General features: G+C 41.0%; 1 protein-coding gene across 8 annotated transcripts in view; it reads left to right on the forward strand.

Annotated features, from left to right (window-relative positions):
- KCNAB2 (potassium voltage-gated channel subfamily A regulatory beta subunit 2) overlaps positions 1–21,495 on the forward strand; it is a 1,115,399-nt gene that overhangs the window by 917,645 nt on the left and 176,259 nt on the right. For all 8 annotated transcript variants that reach the window (XM_085608872.1, XM_085608876.1, XM_085608871.1 and 5 more), the window contains one exon: positions 18,271–18,315. In XM_085608872.1, coding sequence (XP_085464998.1) covers positions 18,271–18,315 — 45 coding nt within the window. The remainder of the gene's footprint in view (positions 1–18,270; positions 18,316–21,495) is intronic.

Consider the following 21,495-nt stretch of genomic DNA (forward strand, 5'->3'; position numbering starts at 1 on the left):
TAAGGAGCAACATGTTTCCGATGTGGTGCTCCTGGACACATTGGGTCAAGTGTACGATGTGCTGCTAGGAGTGTTCTTTGCAGAAAATGTGAAAGGAGGGGTCATCTTGCAAAAATGTGCCGGACCGGAGTTGAGTTTGGTGGCGCGAGAAGAGTTCAACAGGTGGACCAAGAATTGGACAGTGTTGAAGAATTGATTTCAACTGTTGAAATCATTTCTGTGGTGGATGGTGAAGTATAGGTTGAGGGTAATGATGAGAACTTGGGTGCATGTGTTGTAAAATTGAAAAGCACAGATAAACTGGAGAAACCTTATTGTGATGTGTTCCTGGATATGGTGTCTGTGAGAGCTTTGGTCGATTCAGGAAGTTTGTTCCCCTTAATCTCCAAGCAAACCCTTGAAAATAATTGGGAGAACACAGATAAGTATTGGTTGAGTAAACCAGATATAAAATCTGTAGAATATGCTGGAAGGAAAATAGAAATTCGAGGTATGTTATGGATGACAATTAATTTCAAAGGAAGTAAGGTGCATGGTAGAGTCTATGTTACGGATTATGGTTCAAATTTATTAGGATGGCGCCATCCGCGTGATCTTGGAATTATTATAAATCCTAATGCTGTTGAACCAGTTATGTTGGCTGATCATGATGAAGTGAAGGAAGTTTGTGATGAAAGTTGTCCTGATGAAAGTCGTCCTGATGATCTGGTGAAGAGATATCCGAAGGTTTTTTCGGATTAGTTGGGGTTATTAAAAGGGTTCTCGCATAAGATCATTCTAAAAGATGGTGCAAAACCTATTGTGCACAAGGTGAGGAATGTTCCTAATGCTATGAGAGTGCTCTTAAAGGAGGAACTTGATAAGTTATTACAGCAACAAATAAATGAACCAATCGAAGCATCCGAATGGGTAGCGCCCATTGTGGTGGCACCCAAGGGAGAGGGAAAGATCAGGTTGTGCATTGACTTGCGTGATTTGAACAAAAATATTTGGGTGGACAGACAACCACTTCCGAATATATCGGAAATGTTAACAATGGAAGGTGGTGATATGATATTTAGCGTTCTGGATAGGACATCAGCATATCACCAGGTCGATCTTCATGCACAATCTAGACATTTAACATAATTTGTCACTCCCTTGGGTGCGTTCCGTTACAAAAGAATTCTGTTTGGGCTTGCATCAGCCTCAGCGGTATTCCAGAGGATTATGAAAACATATTTGGAGATTTAAAGCATGTGTTGTGTTTCCAAGATGACATACTTATTGTGAGAAAAAATACCTCTGAGCATGACAAACTATTTGATGAAGTAATGACGAGGCTGCAAAAGCATGGTTTGACTATAACAAAAAGAAAAATGTCAAATCCGTATGAATGAAGTAACTTATCTGGGGCACACTATCAATGCTAAAGGTATTAGCCCCCAAAAAAGTATTGTGTCTGCTATAGAAAAAAAACGGCTAGACCAGGAAATAAGGAAGAATTAAAGTCATTTTTAGGGTTAGCAGAGTATTGCGCTAAGTTTGTAAAATAATTTACTGAAATTGTAGAAGCTTTGAGGAGAATATTGAAAAAAGGGGTTGAATTTGAATGGAGTAAAGAGTGTGAAGTTGCATTTTCGCAGATAAAAAAATGTATTATCCATGCTCCAACGTTAGGACACTTTGACGTTTCAGCAAAAACATACGTGACAACAGATGCAAGCAAGGTAGGGATTGGTGCAGTGTTGACACAAGTCAAGGATGGAGTGGAAAACATAATTGCCTTCGCGTCTAGAAGGTTACAAGGTGCAGAAACTACGTATTCTGTAATTGAACGTGAGGCTCTGGCTTGTTGCTGGGGAATTCATCGATTTACGTTTTTTGTGTGGGGTATTCCCTTTAAGCTCAGAACTGATCACATGCCTCTAACATATATTTTCAAAGGTGGAAGAGGTACAGAGGGAAATGTGACGCCACAACTTACTAGATGGTTATTGTCAGTGATGGACTATAATTATGAAATAGAATTTGTGAAAGGTAGCAAAAATGTTGTGGCAGATTACCTTTCAAGAATGCCAGTGGAAAGAGAATCTGATGATGTTGTTGATCAGGTAGCACCAAGAGATGGTGTGTTTTTGAATGGAGTATTGGCTATTATTGCAGAAGAATGGATGGCTGCAAAAGTAGAAGATGATGTTATGATGGAGGTAGAACAGAGAGTTGTGTGTGGTTGGGATGAGAATGAGAAATTGAGTGGGGTTATGCTTGAATATTTTAAGGTCTAGGAAAAGTTGAGTGTAGTTGGTGATAAGCTCATGAGAAGAGGTCAGTTTGTTCCTCTTAAGGGGATTCATAAAAGAATTCTTGACATTGTTCATGAGGGACATTTGGGAAGAGGAATTGTAAAAAGGAAGGTAAGACAATCATTTTGGTGGCCAGGATTGGATCATGATGTTGAGGAAAGGATAAAGAATTGTGCAGCTTTTGCTAATAGTGATAAGAACAAAGTGACTAGTGAACCGCCTCTAGAGGTCGTGGAGTTTCCTGAAAGACCTTGGGAGAGATTGGCTGTGGATATTTTAGGACCTATATCAAAGTTAGGGCTGAGGAGCAGATACATTTTAGTTTTGGTGGATGACCATACCAAATGGTTTGTGCTCAAGGCTGTTAGTGAAGTGTCTTCTGCTAACGTTATTGAGTTTTTTTAGGAAGTTTTTATAGAGGAAGGTATTCCTAAGAGTATTGTATCGGATAATGGGGCACAATTTGTTTCAAGAGAGATGGAGAGTTATCTTTCTGGTGTGGGAATTGTACATGAGAAAGTGTCTTTTTAGACCACAGGCTAATGGCTTGGTTGAAAGGCTATATCGATTGGTGATGGATAATATACAGCTGTCACTTGCTAATCATCTTCCGTGGATGAAGGAAATGAGGAAGATGATGTGGGTTCACAGGACTACTCCCCATTCTGTGACAGGTGTTTCTCCATTTGTTTCCTTGAAGGGAAGGCAACCTGGTGTCAAAGAGTGTCCTGTATGGTTGAGAGGAAGTGGTGGTGCAATGAGTGTGGAGGTTGATTGTGAAGAAATCAAAAGGAAAGCTTTGAATTCTCAGTATAGGAATGTAATGTATTACAATCAGAGGAAAGGGGTGAAATATTGTGTGGTGACACCCGGTGATTGGGTGGTGGTAAAGAAAAGAGAATTTGTTCCCAAAGGAGAGAGTAAATATTCAGCTCCATGCAGAGTAAGAGAGGTAAAACGTAGTGTGATAGTTTTGGAGAATGGTGCTGTAAGAAGTATGGGTGACATATGTAAAGTTTAATGTTCTTTGGATGTAATGCAGAATGTACATTTTTGTGTTTTATTCTCATACCTAAGTATAGGCGACGTATGTAAAACTTAATGTTCTTTGGATGTGATGCAGTATGTACATTTTTTATGTCTTATTCTCATTATTATTCATTGTTCTGTTTAAATTCATAAGAAGGAAGATGTGTAATGATCTGTAATGTTAGTAATATAGAATCTTGTGAGGTCACCGATGACCTAGCATAGAATGTTGATTGAGGGTTTGAACAGTTGTAAGCTGGAAAGCGTTGGTTATGCTGGGGATGCTGCATTTGGAATAAACTTTCTTCAATCAACTTATGGAGTATCTTCTTTACATTTTGAAAAGGGTAACTGCCATCTTTCAGTTGCTTATTTCTGTATTTGATTGTTAACCTGGTACAGGTAAGGTGAAATCTTTGGCATAGCGCAAAGTAGCTACTGGAGCGTTTTACATGAACACCAGTTGCATAACACAAGGTCATGTTTATTTTGTAGGCATGGAGCAATGAAGTGATTTTCCCAGTTTGATATGCACAGGATTTTGAGCCGAAGCAGAGACTAGAACCTGGTTCTCTATGTCCAACTTCAGTGGCTCTGGATGCAACTCACACCCTCTGTCATTGGTTCAGTTCTTCCTCCGATCCAGTTGGCGGTGAGGCTTGCCGCGCCCCTCGTGTTGTGTTTCTTTTTTAGTACCACACTGCTGTAGGGAGGCTCAGCTTTCACCAGTGATGCAAACCACCACTCTCTTGCTTTTCTGCTGGCCCCTTCTTGCCTAACCCTCATTTCCATCTGAGATACCTCTCACATCCAGTCTGCAGCTGTATTTTATCCCTCGTCAAACATGTCCGTGATCGTGTTGTTTGTGCACCTAGTCCATCGGGAAACAAAGCATTCAGATAAATACTGTTCAAGATGGCTAAAAACTATTGGCAAAGCCAATAGATCCCAAAGGTGAGACCTATTGGCTTTGCCAATGCTTGTTATGTCTGAAACTGTACTAGCTATTACCTTTCCCTAAATCACATACACTGGTAATCTGCATCAGTAACTTTTGAGTCCTTGGTACACCCAAAACTTTTAGTTTTGGGCTTCCACTGCACCCCCACAGATACATAGCTCTCAAACATCTACTAATTACTGATCATTCCTTTATTCGAGAGAAGCACAGGGATGTACCACAAAACATTTACATTTCTGCTTCAGACAAGAACCACCACACTGGGGACTACACAGTGCTTAATTTGTGCAAATGTTTGTCAGCGCTTGGTGCCGGCACATATTACTAAAGACCAGTTCTAATTTAACACAGTCTACTACATGATGGCGCTGTCTGTCTAAGTTTGAGCAGTACTCATCACTAAAGTGTTTAACATACTAAACAAAAAGAGACTCCGGATCCAGGCCATCCTTTCAATTTGAAGTGACCTGGAATAGTCTAAAACATCACACTTGTATTGTGTTATGCCTTGTGTTTGACAGTGCTGGCAGGGACAGTGGTAATTATGTTTTTTTTTTTTTAAAGTGAGAGGGGCCCTACTCACCCAAGGAGACAGGGCACCGCTCAAAACTTTTAGTCAAATTAAAAATTCCTGTTGGGTTTCCGTGTCACAACTAGAGTAGACTTTCACTCTTCAATCTCATACTTCTTCTCTCTCAATCTCATACTTTGCCCCACATTCACCCCCGAAAATACTAAGGTTTAATACCTCAATCAACTATTTTATGTGCAAGAATTGTTTTCGTCTGTTCCTTTAGTCATACATTCAGTCTCATTCAGAGACCAATTAAAAAGCAAATTCACATACATACTTTACAAAACATCCAATATTCATATCACAATAGTTACAATACATACATTCCCCCTGACCAATAAAGCGCTCTTCCGAATAGAAGCAGAACGCTCCCCAAGCACTAGAGGTGAAGTCTCAAGTCCAGGATCAACAAGTGGAGCGCTTCTCCAAATAAAAAGGCAAAGTTCAGGGAAAGTCTTGGGATGCAGGGGGGTGGGCAAAGGCTGGGCCCAGGGGCCAGCTCACAGGGCCCTCCAGCAGGGAGGCAGTCCCCTGTGGCGGTATCTCCTGGCGCCCAGAAGCAGCAGGCCCCCCTCAAGTTAGGAACACCGAGAGAGAACATTTTACATGGGGTCACAGCCCCTTTTTATACGCAGATTTCCTATGTCACCAAGGTGCAGGGCAAGGGGAAAACCAGATGCCACTGGTTCTGGAGCACTTTGTTTTGCTCAGCCCCTCTCCCTATTCACAGGACAGGCTAGGGACATCAGACGCACCACAGGGGGCGGAGCCAGCATTGTGGAGGGAAGGCACATCCCTATTCAGGTCCCTGTTGCAACTCCTCCCTCCCATCTAGCTGTTGATCTCCCTATTCACCACTGGGCTGACTCACCCTGGCTCCTGGAATTCCCCACACCACCCAGCACCTGTCAAATCACAAGCCAGGCATGCACTCCACTTCAGGCAGGCAGATACACAGCACACAGAAATGCCAACTTCTAAAAGTGGCACTTCTCCACCAGTCACACTAAATCTGCACACACCATTGCGCAGCATTTATTCTCACGAGTTTGCACATACTAGACTTGACCCTGCACTCCTCTCAGAACAGGAATTACTATGGACTATGGACACACATATCCCCCATGCATTCCTATGGGAGGGCAGGCCAATCTCACCACACGCACTCAGAGTGCGCACACACTTTACACTGGGCCATAGTGCTAAAGTGCGCAGAGGCCAAAAACAACTAATATTAGGTCACATTAAAAGGCAAAAAGTTTAGGGGTGAACCTGCCAAAAGGGCCAAGTCCAACAGAAATCGTAGTAGTAAAATGAGGTTTAGGACGAGTCAGAGGAGGGATACATGAGTGAAGAATTTAGAAAGGGTTGCTTGGGAGATTATAGTAGTAAAATGAGTTTTGGGCGAACCAAGGAGAGATAGAGTGGGGGAGAGTCTTGAAAGGTTTAGTTTGGAGATCATAGTAGTAGAGCAATGTTTGGGAACAATCAGAGAGTGGAGGTAGGGGATATATTGAGAGAGGTATAAGATGAGACAGGGTGTAGTGCATTGGAGTGAATCAAAGGTGTTATTTCTTTTTTTTTTCCTTCTGTAGCTACGTACTCGCTACATTTTGCTATTTGTAGTTGGGTAGCACCCTGTACTATTTTTATTACATTGTCGCGATTTGTCTGTCACTTCACCCTTTCATGAGTTGAGGCCAAGTTATGTGTTAGTTGAAATTTTGTTTAGTGTTAGGCTTCAAAATTGTGTATTAATTTCAAAGTAAAGGGAGTTGAAAATTAGCGAATTTTTGGGCTTTCGTCGCTGCTTTTTGAGTGAAAAAGTGATGCACACCAAAATCCACATGCCTCATTAATTTTCAGGCTTTTTTCATCGGATGAATTTCGGTAGGTTTGACCTGCTGGAATTCACTGGGGGCAAAACAAAGGGAATGTGGTTTTAGCCGCCAAACTTCAAATTACGATATGTGTAGTAATGGGAATTACCACTCATATTGCAATTATCTCTATTAATTGGGCCACTCGTAATAAGAGCCTAGATGTTTTATGTATGATGGTGGGTGACCCGAAGGACTTTTGAATGGGTGGGATTAGCTGTCAGTGTAATGTATTTAGTACCCATGATGAAAGTGAATGAAAAGGGAGACTGCTTCAGCATGTTGTAATCGAGATAGGCATTACCCACTAGGCAGTGAATTCATTCCTTCAGGCTTGGAAAGCAAGAAAAGCTTTCCTATCTACCAATATGAAACACCATGGCCATAAATAGTAGTTAGGTCAATTTCAGTTTAGATCGCCCCCCCTTGGAGTGGAGAATAATCACACTCATCCTTTTCTCTGGATCAGGTACTCCATGGAATTTCCTCTTTTCTGAGGATTAATTCTGTCCAACTAGTAATCAGGGCCAATAAGATGTTGAGAAAAATTCACAAGGCATGATTCAAGTTCATGATGTTTCCCACAGCTCCAGTGTGAAGCTAGCTCTGCTCCCCTAGTCTGAGAAAGGTTCCTGCTCCTCCTCATGACTGGTATAGCATTGTGCTGATACTCTTTAGAACAGGCAGAGTTGGGCCCTATTAGCCCTTTGTTTACTTTTGTAAAGTAGCCCTATCCTACGTACAAGTGAACGACAAACTAGTTGTTTAAGAACATGATTGACCTGCAGGAGATGCAGTTTCAATCCTAAATGTGGAGGGTGCAGAGCTTGTCTATCACGTTCTGTACCTTCTGACCGATGTCTCAGCTTACCGTGGTCTTGGGAATGCCCTGGTCCATTTTATTGTGCGTAAACACCAGGCTATGGGCTGTGATTCTGATGGCCTATAGAGGTTGTAGTGGTAACAGAACTCAATTGCTCTGTGTTTTCTATTAGTGGGCACTCATTACTCCCATTAATTGTGAAACATATAGGTAATCTCTCTTGAGATATGACTTCTTACATCAAATACAAGCAATTTTGAGTTTGGGAAACCTATTCCAGATGTTGCAGCTATACAAGTGTGGGTATTGACTGGTCTGGTAACCGTCGGGTGTTGGACCCTTTCAGCATTACTTTTTGGGTCTACACCTGTGTCCATTCTCAGAAGCAGCTTACTGAGAATGTTGGCACTATAATGTAGTTTTATCTGGGCTACAATTGTCCTTTTTCCGATTATCTGCAAAAAAATTTACTTGAACAAAATTGCTGAGTCTAGATCTTTCCAGACACCATGCTCATGAAGTGTAGGTTCCTACTAATGTATCAAAGAAGGAATCTTTTGATTTAGGGATATTATATAAGTAGTTTTCTGCGCTTTATGTATTTCTTATCCTGTCTTTTAATCGCCTCAAGATGCCTGTCATATTACGTGAAGATAACCAATAGTGCGCACCGAAACCGATTGGGTTATGTAGCTTTCTAGCAACCACTCGTAAATAAATATATCTTTTAATCGTGAAACTGATGCAGATATTCCCCAAAAAATCTCAAGCCAAGGTTTGCCGTTTTCTAATTCGATAATAAATCTTCCTTTACTCTATGATCCCAAAATATTTGCTGTTAATTACACATTATGGTGTGTTTAGGATGCCGCCGAACGTTACGTAAAATGTACCCTTTGACCTCCGGTGTTAAACAGGGTGGAACTGCATTTGGTGCATAATAACTGTAGAGAGATGGGCACATAACAGTCCGAATCATCGGTTGTTAGGGAAATGGATATGAAAAAAGATCAAAATGCAAATATTTAATTTCCATTTGGATTATCCTAACATAATTTAGGCTACTGAAATCTTAACTTAACATACTTTTCATGTTAAGTATTTCTTATTTGTAACATGTGTGACCCACGTTGTTTCCAGGATGAGACATTGACGCCGTTGCTGTCTGAGAGCAGCTAAAACATAAATCCTATGAAAATATCAGCACCTATGCATTTGTCCTAATGTGAATTCCATTGAGCACGTTTTTCACGAATAGACACAATTAAAAATGGTTACTGCATTCCTTTCCGCATTTGCATAATTCTAATTTGCCTCTTCTCGTTCTTTGTGTGCATGGTTCACCGATCATGCTCCACCCACCCTAACACTCCAGTGATCTGCCTGGACCTTGGTTTCCTGGCCTGTGTGCCTCCTCTTTCCCGGTGATTGTAGTCACCCCGTTATTCACTTATTTTCTCTTTTTTCCATTCTGCTCCCGCTGCCCCATTATTGTTCCGCTTTCTTCCTTTTATGGTGCTTCCCCTACATTTCATCTCCGCCTCCCGTCCTCTCTCTACTGCTGTCTGCTCTCTACTGTTTCCTCCTTATGCAACTCTTAACCTTGCTCTCCATCCCATCTTTTCTTTCACTACCCCCTCCCTCTCTTTCAGGCTGCGCTCTACCCTCCATTTTGCCTACCTTCTCCCAGTCTGTACTGCATCCCACCCCATCATGGCCTTCTGCCTCCCAGCCTTTAAGCCTCCCTCAAAGCATATTCTATTTCTTTCTCAGTCTCTGTTCTTTCACCTTGCACATTCAGTTAGTGTTCCTGTACTCCCTCTCATATCTGCTCTTTCCTGTAAGCATCCTGTTTCTTCATAGTCACTCTTCTCTTTCTCCCAGGCTGTCCTGTCTTCCTCTCTCGCCACTGGGCTCCTCGTGAGCCAAATCAGTACTGGGGGACCCAAAATCCTGCTTCCTTATCAGTGTCTCTCTCTTCTGGGCAATACCAGATGTTTATGACGCCGGTCACCCTTAATAGGTATGCTCTGGTTCTGAAGGAGTTAAAGAATTTCCTTCACAGTAGGGGATTGATCCTACTACTGACCGACCAATGTGAAATTGCAGGAACTGCTTGATCTTATACAATTGTTTACTCATTGTCTTTCGGTAAAAATTTTTTTTTAAAGAATTGTTATATCAGGGGTGGTGTGAAGAAATCAACCAACTCTTTCAGGATATCAGCTGACGAGGTGATTCTGCTGCCTCACTCGTGCCCTCACCGGACCAGTAGTATAACTCTAAGTCAGACCCTTCTTTCCAAAGTTCACTTACCTGCCTGAAAGTGAGAGCATTTGCAAAAATATTTCAAGGCTCTGTTCAGCCTGAAAGAACGGGGCGGTGACTGAGTTGATGGTTATGAAGTCTTATTGCTTCAAGATTGACAAAGGTAAGTGGAGTGTGATTGCTAGCTGATTCTGCCAACAGGAAAAGGATTGTAGACTTCGGCACATGCCTTCAGGTGGTGCTTAATTTTCTGAGCTTATGCAGGCGCTTTCAGGCGGGATTTCTCCCTGAGTGATGCTGTGTGTCTTGTAATACACAGCGTGATCATGTGACTCCATGTTTCTGTTTGAAAGTTAGTTATGGGTTGGGGCAAATGTGGGTCTGCCACTGACAATAAGGCCACTAACACATGATAGGACTCTGCATAGGTCTTAGAAAATTATTCCTATGCTCAACCCTTGGTAACGTGGCTGCGAGCAGCCAGGCTTAACTTCAAAGACAGGTATGTAAAGCATTTAAAAACAACATTTCAGTAAATAATTAAGACACAACACATAATAAAAATCCAACACCAATTTATAAAAATAGGAAATATGTTTATCTTTAAAATGACACCAAAACGACAAGAATCCAATGTAGGGAACCGGAGATATGAATTTTCAAACATTTAATAAAATATAGCACTTAGAAGATTATAGCACCATATTGTGATACCTGCTCGCGATAGAACGGGGCAAAGTCAAAGTTTCAGGCCGAGCCCGATGGAGCCCGGAGCAGCTACAGCTCCCGGCAGGTCCCTGTCTCAATTTCTACCTTCACACTTAGAAACTTTTCTGGAGCTTTTCTTCCCGAGGGTCCTCAAAGCTTCCAGCCAGTCTGGATCAGTTGAGGGTTCCCTGGCTGACGAGGTCCCGGTCAACTTCCCTGGAGCGGACTTAGAAAATATTTCAAGATTGCTTCAGCGGGACAACCCAGGAATCCAGGCCGACACGCGATGGAAGGCAGGCGGCTTGGCTCTCCGGGTTGCTCCCAGTCACCTTTTCTACAAGCGGACGTAGAAACTTTTCTGGAGCTTTTTCTCGCGGGGTCTCTCGATGCTCCTCATGTAGCCGGATCCGGTGAGGGTTTGCCGGCTTCAGTTTTCTTCTAGTCCCGGTCAAACTCTGGAAGTTGGACCCATGAAGCTTTTAGCGGGACGAACCTGGATGGCTTGGCCGGCTCGCGGTTGAAGGCAGGCGGCCTGGCTGGCCAGGTTGAGTCGGTCCCTCTATGGAGCTTTTTTTCAAAGTTGCTCCAAAGTTCTCCAAACTTCTTGAACTTCTTCCTGAAGTTCCTCAAGGGGTCCCAAAGTGTCTCAAACTTACTCCAAGGGTCTGGAAGCTCCAAGATGGTCCTTGAAAGTTGAGGACGTCAGTTCCCACAATCCACTGGTACCAAACCATTACAAATCCACTGATGGGTCTCCAAGGTGTAGATTTAGTTGGTGATGTTTCAGTTGAGCTCTTTTAACCTGTAGCTTTCAGGGAGTCCATTCTTTAGTTCTTTTTCAGCAAAATAATGCACAGGGCTGTAGTTTCAGATGGGGCAGTTTTCAGAGGTCAGGCCTTAGAAATCTTTGCACAGCAAAACGTCTCAGCAGGGCACTACTTGATTCAGTAAGTTTCAAGCAGCAGATCTGGAGGGCTCTGCCCCTCTCAGATACTTATTCCAAATTCTCTGGGTCATGCGGGAGGTCACTTCTGACCAATGGGAGCAGGGTAACTCCTCAAAGTTATGACCACATCCTGTAGAGTGTGGCATTATTTTGTCCCAGAGTGCATCAACTCTTCAAAATCCATAATGGATGATTTTCCAGCAAGGAGGTAAGAGCTGGCTAAACACACCCTAGGATGGCTAATTTACTTAGACTCTCCCCCTTGCATCTGTTCATACCTTCCTTAATCCTACCATCTGCCTAAGGTGGGAAGTGCAGAGCTGTAAATGACAATGGTCTCTGCTCTCCCCTTTGAAGAGCATAGTTTACGACTCCTCCCCCTGGCCTGGCATTCCGATGGAACAGCACACTGCCCTGCCAGCAGAGCTGGTTAACCCCAGAGGCTCTTTATCACCTCTTCAAGGCAGCCTGGCTAATCCACTTAACTCTGACCAATCAGGGCATACCACTGGAAGGCTGACTTTGGACTAACAAACAATAAAGTCTTATAACTTCTTGTATGTACACTTTAGCAGAAATTCAACAATATGATATTGTTGGATTTATTAATACCATTCTGGGAACTCTTTGAATGGTATTTCTATCCCTTTCCTATCAAGAGTTAATAATCAATAACTTCCGACCATGTTAACCTATGTAACGGGATTTGCAATGGGAAAAATGACTTGGGCCATTTTTCCAGCACCAGGACTTACAAAAACATATTTTATAAGTACTTGTCTTGTATCTACAGGAACCCCACCCCATGTGCAACTAGGGGAGAGTTTAGGGTTTCTAAATCTGTAGAAATATGGCAGATTCTCCCTCTACAGTGCTCTTAGCCTCAAAGTCGAATTTGAGTAGAACTTTACCACAATGTGGGAAGTGAAATTTCATTTTACCCAGGAATATAAAAACGAATTTTATAAGGGTGTACCTTTTCAATCCCCCTGCCCTATTATATACTAGGGGCTTATAGGGTAGGTCATGCCATTTTCAGGGGTACCCCACCATACCATTGTGTACCCTAGTGTATGTAGGTGTTTTAACTGTATTCTAATGTGCTTTTTTCAGCATAGCACTGGCCCTGGGCCTGGTTAGGCAGAGCCCAGAGTCAGTCTGAGTCAGTTACCACCAGCATCAGTCAGCAAAAGGTTGGGGGGGGGGGTGCCCAGGGCACAGGATGACTTTGCAACAGTTTCCAAGGTACATTTTTTTCTCTCATTAAGGTTTCTTCACAAATCTTTATTTTCAGGTGTCAGTCCCGGTCGGATCAGTTGAAGCGAGCCAAGATGGAGACTGGCATTAAGTACCGATGTGTTAAATTAAACTACAATACTAGAAAATTATACTGGTTATACTGAGTCATCTAAGCACTCTAAACTATTAATATTACAATCATTAGTTGAGTTAGTCGCCAAAGAGCATTTGGAATTTGAACCATTTGTTTCTAAAGTTCCACAGCAAAATCGCTGTTAATAACTTAAAAACGAATATTTTCGAGTCATAAATGTCATGCCTGTGAATTACATTGAAAATGGAGAACAGTCACACTTTGATACAGGAACGTCTTAAGGATTTTGGGGACCCTGGGCCAAACATATTTTGGGGGCCCTTGTTCTGTACAGTTTCAATTCTTTCATGCCCTCTTTGGCCAGCTCACTGACAGTGCACAGGCACACTGATCCGAATGTTTACATTTAATATTCAGGGATAGTGACTTGTGTTTTCAATATTGTAACACAGCAGCAACTCACTAATATTACTGCAAATAATCTGGGACACCCTCCCAGTTCTCATATGTGAGGTCCAGTTTTGATCTAAAAGTAACTTTTTTATGGCTGTTGCATGAAACATGAACACATTTGTCTGAAAAATGTCTGTAATAGACTCTCACACATAACCCACACTAAAAATAAATAAAAGGAAAACGCTATTGACAACAGTCTGTTTAAGAAGTATTCTAGGTCAACAGGGCAAGAGTCTCTCATCAGGCCTCCTGAAAGGCCAGGGCCCTGGGCCAGAGCCCACTTTGCCCATGCCTTAAAAGTCTCTGCTTTGATACGTGATTTTCACCAGCAGCATGCTAAATAAGTAAACAGATCAAAATGTGGATGAAATTTCTTTCTCTCACAATGAAGTTTGGACTGCGGCATTTTAAGGGTATTTTCTCGAGCTTCCACGTTGTAATATGATTGGCAATTTAATAATACACTTTTACGAAAATGTTCCACATTGATTAAGCTTTTTAATTTAGGCTAAAACATATAACTAGATTTGCCTAGTTTCATAACGCACATCGTACGGAAAAATACCCAACTGCGGAGGCCAATCTCTAATGAAAATAATTTACACTTGGAAAATGAACTGCATGGATCACATTTGGCTGGTGCACAGTTTCTCGTGGCATGTTGATAGGGGCCAGAAGTCAATTGCAGCTGTCGATCTCGTTTACAGCCAAATTACTTGTTAGTGCAGTGCTGCAAAATTCATTCTAATTATAGACTTGTATTACCCATTCATGTAGAATATGAATTTCCAGGCAACGAGTCGTAATACCTGCCAGAGAAATAACCAAGAATAATAGCTCCGGAAGTAAAAGAAAATGAAAAATAAATTACCTATAACTCACAATGTTAGAAGAGCATCTTGCTAAAATCAGTATATGAAGCTTGGCAAAGAAAATGTTGTCAGGAAGGTGGACAGTATATTTGTACACCTATACTCTGTATCCACCGGGGAGCATTAGAAAGACACCTATCAGACAAACAACACAATACAAAAACAGCATATAAGTCCGGACTGTGAGTGGTCCCCTCAAGGGATAGGTATTTACAACACCCAGTAAACATCTATACCCTGGAGTGCAATATTTATTTGGTGCAGGAAAGAATTCATATTCTCAGTTTTCATGTGGGGAATTACAACACATAATTGGTGTTTACTGCGACCATTTACATATGTATGTGAGTTTTCTCCACATGTTTTCCCCTGGTACATTTAAGCAAGTTTCACCTGCGAAATTATGCCATTGGCAAATTTCAGATTGGCGTCATTCACAGTAAAACTCACACGTCGGATATCTATACAAACTCCTGTTTGCTCAAAGATTGGATTTTACCTACTAATATAGAATTATGGCCTTGGGTGACCATTGCCACACTCATAAAAGTACTCCCTTCTAGGAACAGTATTCAGTCACTCAACTCAATACATGAGACACTACACTCCACACCCATTCAACAAAGCTGAGAGATTGCATATAGTTGGGTATCAACAAACTCAATACCACACACACAATAATGAACAACACACATGTACATTTCTCAGAGTTGCATTTGGAAAGGCAGAGCTGTGAAAATACGCCTGGAAGTTGAAAGTCACTGTACACATAACAGTATATGTTAACAGACAACAACCAATAAAACATTTTTTACATAACACTAAACAAACATACATTATCAACAGATGTTCCGTATAGATGATTATCATCAGGCTGAGTACAGCCCCTACCAAAACCAATCACAGTATCCAACTGAAAGCACTAGTCAGAACAATGCATACATCAACACAGCTCAGATGCACCATATAGTTGGACCTTAGCGAGATCACAGAAGCCCTCAAATGGGCATAAAATAATATCCTAACAACACCACATAGCCAATAACCCACAGTTAGATTTTGTTTTAAAGATATTGTTGACCCTAAGAAGCCATACAGCAAAACTCGATCCTGGAAATGGAATGTGCCTTCATGGGTACTGCAATGTCACCATGTAATTTATTTTTGATCCATAAACGTACTTCTTCCCTGGCTGAAGGTATTGTTATTTATTGGCTCATTAAATAGGAAATATTGTTTGGCACCTTACATGGTTAAATGAGTGTGTATTTGTTTAGCGTCTTATCCTTTAATTTGCAGACCTAAGAAGCCACCTTAAACTAATGCCTACCTCACCATAACACCTATACATACACCAAATACCAGTGCCTGCACTCTGGATGTTTCATTTTTCCTAAGGTTAGCAACAAGTCTTGGACTCTAAAGGAAATCATGCTACTCCAATATGCCTTTGAAGAAGAGGAAACCAATTGCCGTTTGTTCTGCAGGGTGAGCACTATAGACCAGCATAGGAATGAGCAAGGCACATCGGGATGAAGCTTGCGCGAGATTTCTCCCTGAAATGAGTTTCCCAGGAGTCACAAGGACATTGCAGCCTAGCTGACAATAATCAGACCGGTGACCTCTCCTTTGCAGGAAAGTTTATGTTCTGGAAGAGAAATTTTAGGGCTGCAAGTGGAGTGTACCTAATCATCCTAAACTACCCATATTGTTTCGGAGTTTATAGAAGCCCATACCGTTTCCAGGTCAAGAAGGACCTACGGGATTTCCTTTTCACACTTTCTTAGGGTTCCATTATACTAGTTGAAGTTGGTCTCCTTGGTTCCAGATCCCATACAGTTCCCGAAATATTGCTTTTTAAAGTCATGATGAGATGCTAACCTTGAATCCCAGTTCTCCATGTTACTAGTGGAAATAAATGAGTCTGTTGGGTTTTACCAAAGCCGTGGATTCCACTCTATCCAGACATAATGATCGTGACAAGCCAATACAGGATATTTCCGTATATCGTCGTATCCCCCAGGCCCTGTGGTAGCTACTTCGTCATTTCTTGCACCGTTATTCTCCCTGGTGTGAATCTGACCACGGAGAACAGTTTGAGCACTAACTTATCTTCTCTTGAACTCTGTCTCCAAACCCTCACCGACAACCCTCACCCCGCACCATTACCCTAATCAATACTAAATTCATGTAAATATTACGTTCTTTTTTGCTTTAGTTATGTCATATACGTAGTTTTATTAAAAAGAAGAAATTGATCCTAACCAAAAAGCCTCAATAATTATTTATTCAATTAATTTAAATCATAATAAATGCAGGGTGTGAGAGCCTCAATACCCTTCATATTTCTGAATTTTGTTACAATTAGGGATTTTTAGGAAGTTATTTTCTTGTATATATATTTTTAAATGTGTTTGATAGTGGTCTACTTTTAAGTTTTAAATAATTTAACTGTTTTAGAGCTGGCAGATCCTTATTAACATCGGTTTGTAAGCAATTGTCCAACTATACTGCTGGCCCCTTCTTTTTTCAACCCACCCTCCTTTAAAATACATGGTACCACTTAGACTGCCTGCGCGTGCCTCCTATTCCAAAGGCAACTATGAAAATAAACAAACAAGCACACCCGCTGGTCAGAGTGGCTTATATAAAGCGCACTAAGCATTAATTGCTTTTAATTGGATTTCTTTATTCACTATCAGTAATGTTTTACACCTCACTTTACCTGGAGGACCATTGCAACGGATCCCTCTCTGTCAGCTCCCCTCACTGGGTGCCCGGCTGGGTCCCATGTGAGTAACCCCTCCTTTTAATCACTTTACTGTGGTGCATCCTTGTCACGCTGCCATTTTACTTCTCAGATGTCCTTACATCAATAGGTCCTGAAGAGACCCCCAGATTGTTACAGGGGTCGAAACGATGCCGACAATCTTTAAAAGCGGACCATCTAACAGCCCCTATGATTGCATAAGGAGGCTGCTTCTATCATTTATCGTTTCATGGCCGTCTTTACATCATTTTGGAAACTCCTGTTTGTCACAATATGTCACTGTTGCTGTAGTTTTTCACTGGGGACACTTCTCACTGTATATGAATTCATTGTGTTTGTAATTGTTTATTGTGTTATATACATAAATTCTGATTGTGAATACTAAATATTGAGTAGTATATGGTTTCTTCTTTGGATATCGACTTAACCCTTGTTTATTGCGATTGTGCATATAACTACCAATATTACTGTATTAGTCCACAGAAAACCACTGTTTCTGTTTATAAACTACGTACCCTGGTTCCAAGTGAGTAGGGTTTCCCTTGTCTCGTCTTAATCCAAACGTGGCAGCAATTTGACAATCCATCTGCATTTCTATGGTCTACTTTTAAGTACATACTTAGCATTTATTAATGACATTTTCTGACATTTTTCATTTGTTATTACTATTAAATTTATTTTATAGTGTTGTTCTTATCATGGATGCCAACGTGCAGATGCGATAGTAGAAGTAATGTTCTGTTCTAGTGATCGATTACTGGTAATGTAATGTTAGGTGTCCTCAAGAGAGTGCTATAATCATTTGGTTTTCTTCAATATTTTAATTGACTTCACCTATGTGTAAATAGGGACCTGATTGACTGGGCATTTACCTTATTGGGTGTGATTACTGTACAAACTAGCAGAGCCGTTATGTAATGCGTAGGAGAGAAAGATGCATTGATTGTCCAGACTCACAGTTATTTATTGTATGCGTTTACTTGCCTAAACTGGGAGCATAACCCAGGTTTCAAGGTTTAAAGATCAGTGACCTAGCAAAGGAACTCTACGACCTCTTTGCTTACCACTTTTTTTGTGTGCGGGGAGAAAATGTATGCATTTACCAGATGAAGTGTCCCAAACTCGATTCCAGAATTTTAAAGAGCAGGCTTCATCTATCCTACTGTCTAGCAACACAACCATACCTCATATGTGCCTCTGAATGTTCTGCATCGTGAGTTGCCTGGACAAGATGCATTGCTGGCCATTAGAGTGTCACAGGTTGCTCTTCGTGAAAGTGTCCCTGATTTTCCATGCATGTGCAAAGTTACAGTGATTTCTTCGTCTTTAGAACTGCTGGTCATGGGTCTTTTTCTTTTTTTGCAGGGCGGAAGTCGTGTTGGGAAATATTATCAAGAAGAAAGGATGGAGGTAATGATTTAATAACCTCTGCCATTATAATAAAGCTCATAAACTAAGAGATTCATTAGCATTGTCGGTGAATCATGATTGGTTTTGAAATGACTGTGCAGTGGGAGCTTCTGTGATCATTTCATCACTAAGTGGTTTACACACGATTGAAAGAAAAGACATTACATGAAAAGTATAAATATTTGGACTCACCAGGTATATGTTAAGGCAAAGGTACCTATAGTGATATAGTAGCTGTAGTACGTGTATAGGTGACTATGCTGAGGGCACACTTGCATGCCTGCACGCTGTCAGGTTACAGGGTTTAATCTATGCAGGCCGGTTCAACCCTTCATCACATGAGGTTAATAAACTAGGTAAGAAGGAGGTGGGTAACAATAAGCACATCATAATTCGAGTTTTGCCAAGTAATGCTGTTCCAGTAAGTGAAAGCGACTATTATTTATTTACATACCATCTGCTTCTTGGCACTCGGTTGGGACTTTATGCAGACAGCAAACTCATCTCCCAGTGTATTGAGGCAGTGAGATTATGCTTCAGTTCATATAATCTTACAAAAACAAATGAGTGATGGGTAATGAGTGATAGGCCACTGGTAATTGCTCGGCTGTTTTCCAGTAAGTCATTTTTTGCCGACTATGGCCATTCCGGACAGGAACAGGACACAAGAAAAGCAGACTTGCTTATGATCCGATAGGAACAGTTCAACCTGAACTATCAGGCCAGGACCTTTCTAGCCGGGAACACAAGCAATTCCAGATTGGGTTCAGCCTTGTGCCTCCTTATTGAGATGCAGCTTGAATCCTAAGGTATAGTGAACATTGGAGCCCGGTCTGGACATGCATCTCACTTAGATACACAAAGAGTGATTGATGGGTGAAGGGCTTGAATTTAGCATCTGGGCATGCTGGTAATTAGTCTAGTGAACAGTCCAGATGCTGTGATCTTTAGCACAGCAAAGATTGTTGTTGAAGCGAGCAGCATCTTTGCCAGTAAACTCAGCAGAAACAGTCATTGTCTCTCTTTAGGACCTACCTGTTGTTTTCTATACCACCTCTGTACTGTACGAGTGAATGATTGGCATCTTGCCCTCTTTGAAAAAGGGTAACATGTACCATGCTCCAACAAAGCCATTTATTTTCCACCCAGAACTATACCTTACCTGCAAATGTGTATTGTGTAAAATGTACGATTGTGATGCAGGGTACCAGCAAAACGACCCACTCGAGGTTTCACCACCTGTGAGCCATAGTTCTTCTCCACACTCAACAGTGGTTAAGCGGTGTGTGTGTATGTGTGTCTGTCTGACTCTATGTTATGGTCTAGTAGTGACATTTAGGGGTTATCGTGGCAAAATAAATAGCCTTTTGGAGCATGGTACGTTACACTTTGCTTATCTTTTACATTTTTATATTGATGGAGGTTACGTGATGAAGTTGCTTTTGTTTCCTAACAAGTATTTTTTTTCTTGTAACACTAAGTGTGGTTGTTTGCAATAAAAAGTAAAGAGGCTGTTTAATTGTGGTGCCGAGTATATGGGATTTTAGAGAAGATATTTTACCACGAAGTAAAAAGCATTTGGAGCAGTTGTCATTTGGCAGTGGGCTTAGCACTAACTATGGGTCTTTTTATTCTGGGTTTCTTCACATTCCAAAGGAAAAATATAGGTAGTAGTGTCCCTAAAATTAGGGAAGAACGGCACACCACACTGATTGCAAGTAATAACTGAAATACATAGAGTTAAGGTGTCAAAATATGAGAAAATCAATAATGATTGTAAGGTGCTCACAGCTTCAATTAATGTCCACTACCTAGGGACATCATCCATATGTGCAAGACATACATACATTGATTATTGCAAGCTTAGAAGACTTAAATGGCACTCCCACACAATATACGGGTTAAATACCCCACTAATATAGATTGTCAGCTCTATTCAAGTCACATATGCTTGTCAGCAACAGAGATGATGGGATCAGTTCCATTGATTGGTTGTGTTGTCTGATAACAAATCCAAAACCCCTTGGATATTAATTGCTTGTCATCTTTATTTATTAAAGCAGGATTGCAAGTTCCAATACACGGACCAGCCGACACGTGTTTCGTCTTACAAAGACTTTTTCAAGGCTGGAAAAATAAATACAAAAACTAAATACAGCCACCTCTAATACAAAATTAAAAAAGTGATATGAAAAATCGATATATAATGATCACAACTAAGTGCTCACCCACATTGGTGATAGTCTGAAATAGGTGTGCAAAAGAAGGACCAAACTTCCCAAGATCTATTATGGGTGTTGAAACCAAGCGTAAGATAAGAAACATATATTAAAATAAATATATGCACCACTAAAAATACACAATTTCAATCACTAAAAAGAATTGGTGTGAGCAAGGCAATGGTAGAGAACACTGAACATGCATTATACGGCTAAAATATACAACACATACGGTAAATAAAATTATTTAGCAACCCACCACAAAATGCAAGATGAATAAGGTTGTTGATAATTTTCCGGGTCATGTAGTTCATAGACACGAAGTCCAAAGTCAATACATCATGTGATAAATCACACCATCTATGGGATGGACAGAACAACATCTAGTAACTGATCACCCTTAGTAAAGAGTAATATCTTGAGGCTCGATTAATCACAATCAAATTAGTAATAATACAACTTTGACTGTATTTGCTCTCTACGATGAACATAAGGCAAGCCATGGCCTTTTAATTTACCGTCATAGGCAGTAGCCTAACATGCTGGATGTATACACCTTAGCATCCATACATTTCAATGTTCCGTTAAAATAGCAACAAATGTATCTCAAACAATGCCACATAGGAATCCAAAACGTCAAAGATATGCGGTCATTAATATTCCTGTTGTTATTAGGCAATCTATCATCCATAAATGTTGACCGGAACTAGTAATTAGCCACTGTGGTCGGATACACATTGAGACAGAAGAAATCAGAATATTATTCGACAATCAAGCACATGACTGTTTAGTAAGATTAATTAAGATTAATTGACCAGCAACACACAGGAGACTCACAGTAAAGTGGACCCCCTCAAAAAAGTAAACCTACCCATAAAAGTAAGCGGCTGTCCCTTCCAATTTGGGCAAGTAGAAGCTTATCAATAAAATACTCCAATAAAATTCATGGTGTAAGTGACGT

Source organism: Triturus cristatus, chromosome 1_2, assembly GCF_964204655.1.
Source record: "Triturus cristatus chromosome 1_2, aTriCri1.1, whole genome shotgun sequence".
Lineage (NCBI taxonomy): Eukaryota > Metazoa > Chordata > Amphibia > Caudata > Salamandridae > Triturus > Triturus cristatus.